This window comes from Leptonychotes weddellii, unplaced genomic scaffold (genome assembly GCF_054177405.1).
Source record: "Leptonychotes weddellii isolate Sample4059 unplaced genomic scaffold, ASM5417740v2 HiC_scaffold_1183, whole genome shotgun sequence".
Lineage (NCBI taxonomy): Eukaryota > Metazoa > Chordata > Mammalia > Carnivora > Phocidae > Leptonychotes > Leptonychotes weddellii.
In genome coordinates, this window is record NW_027696453.1 from 7254 (window position 1) to 14520 (window position 7267).

A 7267-nucleotide genomic window follows, 5' to 3' on the forward strand; every position below is an offset into this window, starting at 1 on the left:
TTCTCCAAGGCCGGAGGCTGCCCTGCAGAGCTCTTGAGGTCAGGGCTGGCTCCTGGACGAGGGGGCTTGATGGGATCCTGGGAGGCCCAGGTGCAGGCAGAGGGGTGAGGGACGGTAAGCAATGGTAGGACTGGAGACACTGAACTGGCCATGCTTGATGGAGTCTCAGGGGGCCAGGGATTCAACAGAGGCTGGAGACAGTCCCCCTGTGCCAGGGGCTGTGTGTGAGCAGTTGCGGGGGCCACAGAGGGGTACAGTCAGGGTCACCGCTTGGGGGTGGCCGGTGGCAGAGGCCCAGATGTCGGGCATAGGGTGCCCTGGAGGGACCCCCAGGCTCCAGGCAAAGCCTGGTGAAGGTGGTTGTTGGCAGGCCACGTTCTTGTTGGGTTGCCACATGGAACCACACCGTGGACCCCATATAGGCCACCCAGCCATCAGGGCAGCATGGGCCCCCTCACCCCTGGGATACCAGGGTCCCTTTGGACGTCCCTCTCAGCCTGGGCCTGGCCTCCTGTGTGCACTGCTGTCCTGGCCCAGCTGCTCTGGTCCGGTTCTCCTTCGCATGCACACGCATGGCAGGCTTGCTGCCCAGTCACCCTGTGCGGGTTCCTGCTGGTCTGGTTGGGGTTTGAGGTGAGACAGGAAAGGGGGCAGGGCAGTGTGGTGAGTTTGTTCTAGAGCTGGATGGCCCCTTCATTTGGGGCTCCCATCCTTGCCCGGCTGGAGCATTCGAGCTGGTGACCGCTGTGGACAGGGCTTGTTCTCTAGCAGACAGGAAGTGACCACACTGGTTGGAACAGCTCTCCATGATGCGAACACCAGGGTTCAGCCAGCTGGAGGCATTTGCTGAGGGGGCAGCAGGCCCCCCATGCCTGGGGCAGCTCCGGGCTCGACAGTGCCAGCCTCAGGGGTGGGGGGCGGGGAGACTGGTGTCCAAGAGCCCGGCCTGGTACGACCACCATCTCCTGTGGCCCACAGACCTGCACGTGGGCATCACCAAGAGGCTGAAGACGGTGGAGGTACTGGAGGGCCAGAGCTGCAGCTTTGAGTGTGTCCTGTCCCACGAGAACACCGGCGATGTGGCCACGTGGACAGTGGGTGGGAAGACGGCGGGTGGCTCGGGCCGCTTCCGGGCCACACGCCAGGGCCGCAAGTACACCCTGGCTGTCCAGGATGCTGCTCCTAGTGACGCTGGGGAGGTGGTGTTCTCCGTGCGGGACCTCACCTCCAAGGCCTCCCTCATTGTCCGAGGTGGGCACCGTGGGCAGGGCGGGATGGGGGTGGCGTGGGCCCTCGGCCGGGCCCTGGAGAGCTCCCCGGTTGGAGACCCAGAGACACCTGTTGGGGTGCTGGGGGGTTTAGTCATCTGAGGGAGCTCCCTCTATAGGGTGAGACTGTCCAGACTCTGGGCAGAAGCAGGGTTTCTGGTCTCTGGTGTGTGGTCTGACCACTGTGGGATCTTCCAGGCTCGCGGCTCACTGAGCTGGCAAAATTGCCACGCTTTGCGTCCTGGGGCTCTGAACGATGCTGCGGTGTGAGAGTCTGTGGTCTCGTGTCTCCTCTCCCCAGCCCCTCCCTCGTGACCACGGGGACTCCTGATTCCCAGGGCCCTGTGCCCACCTGCCCTTTCCTCACCCTGAGCACGGCTGGGGCCTGGCCGGGGCTCACGGGGGACTGCTCTGCTCTCTTCAGAGAGGCCAGCGCATATCACGAAGCCTCTGGAAGGCCAGCGGGCTGCTGCGGGCGAGGATGTGGTGCTGAGCTGCGAGCTGTCTCGGGCCGGCGCCCCGGTGCGCTGGCTGAGGGCTGGGAAGGCCATTCGCGAGAGTCAGAAGTATGACCTGGTCACAGAAGGCACTCGGGCCATGCTGGTGGTCCGTGCGGTCTCACCCAAGGACTCAGGCGAATACACGTGTGAGACAGAGGCTTCCAAGAGCACAGCGAGCCTCCTTGTGGAAGGTGACCCCACAAGAGATCCGGGGATGGGTCCCCATGGCCTCGGCAGGGGAGCTGCCCATGGTGGGGGCCGGTCCCTGTCCCGAGGGGCCGGCATGGGGTCTGAGCAGCCCTCAACCCCCCTCCTTCCCACCCCCTTCCCAGAAAAGGCAAACCGGTTCACAGAGGAGCTGGCCGATCTGCAGGCAGAGGAGAAGGGCACGGCCGTGTTCGTGTGTAAGACAGAGCTTCCCGCAGCCACGGTGACCTGGCGCAAGGGCCTCGCGGACCTGCGTGCCTCAAGGAAGTACACCCCCAGCCAGGAGGGCCTGACCTTGAAGCTCACCATCAGTGCCCTGGACAAGGCAGACGCTGACACCTACAGCTGTGACATTGGCCAGGCCTGTTCACAGGCCCGGCTCCTGGTGCAAGGTGAGGCCTGGCGCCGTGCTGGCCTGCGCCGTGGTTAGCTGTGAGCTTTGTTTAAGGGGGCTTGGAGGCCCTCGGAGACCAGCCTCAGTTTCCCTATCCGCGGGGTTTGGGCCTGGGTGGTCTCGTCTCTGAGACGCTGCTGGGGGCACCTGGTGTGAATTCGTGCAGTCATGTGCTGAGAGCCCTTTCTGTGTGCTGGCGTGAGCCTGGCCCCCACACGGGGGCTCCGCGGGGATTGCGCACGGGGTGCGTGGGCCCGGCCCCCACACGGGGGCTCCGCGGGGATTGCGCACGGGGTGCGTGGGCCCGGCCCCCACACGGGGGCTCCGCGGGGATTGCGCACGGGGTGCGTGGCCTGCAGGCCTCCCGGGGTGAGGAGCAGTTGCACCTGCCGGGCACCCACCTCACAGATCGGGAGATGGGGGCCTGACGCAGGGTCCGTGGCCGGCCCAGGGTCACAGGGCACACTGGTGTCCCCGCAGAGCGGTGCACCGCCCTCCCAACGCCAGCGCCAGCAACCAGGGTCGGAGAAGTCCCTCCTGGGGGGGAGGGGTCTATGCACAGGAAACAAGGAAAGAACAAAGAAGACTTGCTGTGTTTTTTCCTCTGCTTTTCTGTGAAAACCAGCAGATCCAGTGACCTCACCCCAAACCACTCTGTGACTGCAACAGAAACCATGCTCTGTAAGAAATTGGTACTCAGGCTTAATCCAAAAAATGTCAGTTAAAGTGAGCATCACACAGTAGCAAAGCATTGTCCTTGAAAACGAGACACCGACGTGCCTGCCGGGCGGTACGGCCGGAGCCCTGGGTTTGGGTGCCGGTCTGCGACTGTTTCCTAGTCGTCTCTGCAGGCGCTGCCCACCACGCGTTCCTTCCGTGGTCCCACAGCTCTAAGACCCCTGCAGGTGCAGGAGGAACCCGCAGGCAGAGTCCTTTGTCGTCGTTCGGACTTCTCTCTGAGCTGTCCCCACATCTACATCGGCAGCAGAAGTGGGGTTTTCCCCTAACAAGTCACGTCGCTCATCCTCCAAAGCGTTTGATTTAAATTTTAACACAGACACAACTGCGTTGTCACACTCCTGTTCCTTGTGTCCCTCCACGACTAGATGGCTTTCTGTGGCCTTGAGGGTGGATGTCGGCAGGTGAGGGGGCAGTTTGGTGACAGAGGACCTGCTGTGGCCCTCGCGGTGTGCTCTGCAGAAGGACCCCAGATGCGGGTTTGGGGCTCACCAGTGAAGCGGAAACAAACACGGTGCCCCTCGCTGGTTCCTGGGTTTGTCGTCCTGAGCCCGTGAAAGCCACGTGCTTGCTCTGGCCGTGACCCATTTGGGTCTTGGGGAGTGCTCGTCTCCCTTGGCAGCTGGCTGCAGGGGACCCTGACTCGCCAGTCTGTGCCCTGCAGGCCAGAGAGTGCTCATCACAGAGGATCTGGAGGACGTGGAGGTGCGCGAGGGCTCCTCAGCCACCTTCTCCTGCCGCGTCTCCCCTGCCGACTACGGGCCGGTGCGCTGGTTCTTGGACAAGACGCCCCTGCACCCCAACGAGCTCAATGAGATTGAGGTTCAGCCAGGTGGTTTCCACGTGCTCACCCTGCGGCAGCTGGCTCTCAAGGACTCAGGCACCGTCCATTTCGAGGCAGGGGACCAGCGGGCCTCGGCCAGCCTGCGGGTCACAGGTGGGCGATGTGCTCAGCGCTGTGGTGGGGCCTGGTCCATGGGGCTGAGGGTGCAGCCTGTGGAGGGCAGATGCTGGCCATGCGCAGAGCATGGTCCTGGGGCTCATGGGGATAGTGCCCAGCCCGTGGATCCCAGGGAGGTGGGGCTGTTGGAAGGCGATCATTGCACATGGGGTGCAGAGGTGATCCCGCTGTCCCCACAGTGTGGGCTGCGCCACGCCAGGCCTGCCCCGTTCCCCCGCAGCCCCTGTGCAGCCCCACCCGAGGGTCTGCAGCAGTCCCCAAGCGTCCCGTGCCTCTCTCTGTACCTCCAGAAAAGCCAAGCGTCTTCTCCCGCGAGCTCACAGACGCTACAGTCACAGAGGGGGAGGATCTGACCCTGGTCTGTGAGACCACCGCCCTGGACAGCCCCGTGTGCTGGACCAAGGACGGGAAGGCCCTGCGGCCATCAGCCCGTTGCCAGCTGAGCCAGGAGGGCCACCAGGCCCAGCTGGTCATTACTGGCGCCACCCTGCAGGACGGCGGGCGCTACAGGTGTGAGTCCGGGGGCTCCTGGAGCAGCTCCATTGTCAGGGTCCATGGTAAGTCCCCGGGCTCACACCCATGTCTCATCTCAGGGTGGGAGGGCCCCCTCTGTCCATCTCCCGGGCTCCGCTGCTTTGCTAGAGTCACCCCTCTTCTGTCGCCTCATCAGATGCGTGTTTCTTGCTTTGTTCCTGTGTCTTGTTTTCTGTGTTCCCCTCCTTCTGACTTGGCTCGTCTCCACCTGTCTCAGCACGGGCCACGTAACAGATACCTCACACTGGGCAGTCAAGCAACAGACATTGATGGTCTCCTCGCCCTGGAGCTGGGGAGCCCCAGGTCCAGGCGTGGGCGTGTCTGGATGCACTTCTCCCCGTGTCCCTGCCTTGTTGTCTGTCTGTGTCTGTCTCTTCTCACAAGATTACATAACTCGCAGGATTAGGCCTCATTTTACCTTAATTACCTCTGGAAAGACCCTCTCCAAAAACAGTCGTTCTGAGGTTCTGGGGGTTGGGGTATGAATTTGGGGGGTACAGTTCATGCTACTCTGCCCTTCTCTGCTCGCACCTGTTCGGCTCCCCCTCCTGGAGGATGGAGTTTGGGGGATCGCTCTCCATAGCCCCCAGCGCGTAAAGGGCAAGGCGGGCCTGCCTGCGCCCTCTGGCTGCCGCGTCCCCAGCTGTCGTCAGCCATGGGGGCCCTCAGCTGGGATGCAGGACGTGGGTGCCAAGCCGAGCCTGTGCCTGCCCACAGCACGGCCAGCACGCTTCCAGGAGGGGCTGAAGGACCTGGAGGTGCTGGAGGGCGGGGCTGCCACTCTGCGCTGCACGCTGTCCTCTGTGGTCACGCCCGTGGAGTGGTGCCGTGGAGACGAGGTTCTGCGGCCCGGAGGCAAGTACGGCTTGCGTCAGGAGGGCACTGTGCTGGAGCTGGTGGTCCGGGACCTGCGGCCCCAGGACAGTGGGCAGTACTCCTGCTGCTTCGGGGACCAGATGACCTCGGCCACACTCACTGTGAAGGGTAAGCATCCCTGCCCACACTGCCCACAGGCCTCTTTCATCCCTGTGGGAGGATGAAAATGACATTCTCTGTTGGGCCCTGTTGCAGCCCTGCCTGCTGAGTTCATAAGGAGACTGAGAAGCAAGGAGGCCACGGAAGGGGCCACGGCCACGCTGCACTGTGAGCTGAGCAAGGAGGCCCCTGTGGAGTGGAGGAAGGGCTCTGAGATCCTCAGAGCTGGGGACAGAGTCAGCCTGAAGCAGGACGGGGCCGTGTGTGAGCTGGAGATCCGTGGCCTGGCCGTGGCAGATGCCGGGGAGTACTCGTGTGTGTGCGGGCAGGAGAGGACGTCGGCCACACTGACCGTCAGGGGTAAAGACCGTGTGTGGCCAAGCAGAGCCGTGTTCTGGTGTCCAGTTGACTTCGTGACGTCCATCTGCTCTCAGTCTATGTTTGTGTTCTTTCTCTCCCACATTCTCTTGGTGTCACCCTCCATCTGTCACTCCATGGAATTCCTCCCCCTCTGGGACTGTTGAGTGAACCACGAGAAGCCACATCCCAGCCATTTTCCACCCCTTGGTCACTGCTGGTCCTATTGTCCTATGGGAGTCTGTCTTGTCCTCTGTCCTGACGTGTCCTGCCCCCAACAATCTCCAGAGAACCTGATGTTCTGTGTCTGAATTTTCTCAGCCCTGCCTGCTGAGTTCATAGGGAGACTGAGAAGCAAGGAGGCCACGGAAGGGGCCACGGCCACGCTGCACTGTGAGCTGAGCAAGGAGGCCCCTGTGGAGTGGAGGAAGGGGTCCGAGACCCTCAGAGCTGGGGACAGAGTCAGCCTGAAGCAGGACGGGGCCGTGTGTGAGCTGGAGATCCGTGGCCTGGCCGTGGCAGATGCCGGGGAGTACTCGTGTGTGTGCGGGCAGGAGAGGACGTCGGCCACACTGACTGTCAGGGGTAAAGACCGTGTGTGGCCATGTGGAGCAATATCTCCATGTCCCAAAGCTGTGTCATGTTCTGTTGCTCTGCCCTGGTCACTGCATGATCCTTGTGCTTTTCTGTGTGTCTCCTGCATCCTGCAGCATGAATCTCTAGGACCTCCTTGAGTGACGCTCATATTGGATAAACTGCGGAGAACAAGGCCCTTCCTGCTCTCAAGGGGCATCCCTCAGTACAAACAGAATTACAGCCTTCTTGAGGCCTCTGTAGTGAGTGTGCCAGAGGAGGAACTAGGAAGTAGATTGAAGCTTGGCATTCGAGACAGGGTTACCAGGAGGCTGATTAAGGAGGAGAGCCAGGACACACATGCAGGGCCATGAGAGAGCTTTAGGGGGTGAAGTGTGGGTGGAAGTAAAGTCTAGGTATGGAGATGAAGTAGAGGCTTGTTGGATCTGGAGACAAGGTTGTTGAGGTATGTACGAAGGTTGAGGTGAGGTGAGTTGGGTGTGGAGCTGAGGTGAGGTGGGTGAGGAAGGTGAGGTGAGGTGGGTGAGGAGGTGAGGTGAGGTGGGTGAAGAGCTGAGGCAAGGTGAGGTGGGTGAGGAGGTGAGGTGAGGTGGGTATGGTGGTGAGGAGAAGTGAGGTGGATGAGGAACTGAGGTGAGGTGGGTAAGGAAGGTGAGGTGAGGTGGGTGTGGAGGTGAGGTGAGGTGGGTGAGGATGGTGAGGAGAAGGGAGGTGGGTGAGGAACTGAGGTGAGGTGGGT

The 7267-nt window shown here is 62.1% G+C and overlaps 2 protein-coding genes across 3 annotated transcripts in view; both read left to right on the plus strand.

Annotated features, from left to right (window-relative positions):
- Positions 1 to 37, plus strand: part of LOC145718185 (obscurin-like) — a 7284-nt gene extending 7247 nt beyond the window's left edge. Inside the window, exon 16 of the mRNA XM_081809651.1 lies at positions 10 to 37. Coding sequence (XP_081665777.1) covers positions 10 to 37 — 28 coding nt within the window. The remainder of the gene's footprint in view (positions 1 to 9) is intronic.
- A 269-nt stretch (positions 38 to 306) lies between these two features.
- Positions 307 to 7007, plus strand: LOC115944365 (obscurin-like). 2 transcript variants are annotated; one of them, XM_081809649.1, is made up of 8 exons: positions 316 to 1251; positions 1693 to 1959; positions 2101 to 2367; positions 3772 to 4044; positions 4359 to 4625; positions 5320 to 5586; positions 5674 to 5937; positions 6256 to 7006. In XM_081809649.1, the coding sequence occupies exons 1-8, from the start codon at positions 807 to 809 to the stop codon at positions 6666 to 6668; spliced, it is 2463 nt and encodes an 820-aa protein (XP_081665775.1). In that variant the 5' UTR covers positions 316 to 806; the 3' UTR covers positions 6669 to 7006. The 2 variants fall into 2 exon arrangements, with proteins under 2 accessions (XP_081665776.1, XP_081665775.1); XM_081809650.1 differs by lacking the exon at positions 5674 to 5937 and having other exon boundaries at positions 307 to 1251; positions 6256 to 7007.
- Positions 7008 to 7267: the final 260 nt, after the last annotated feature.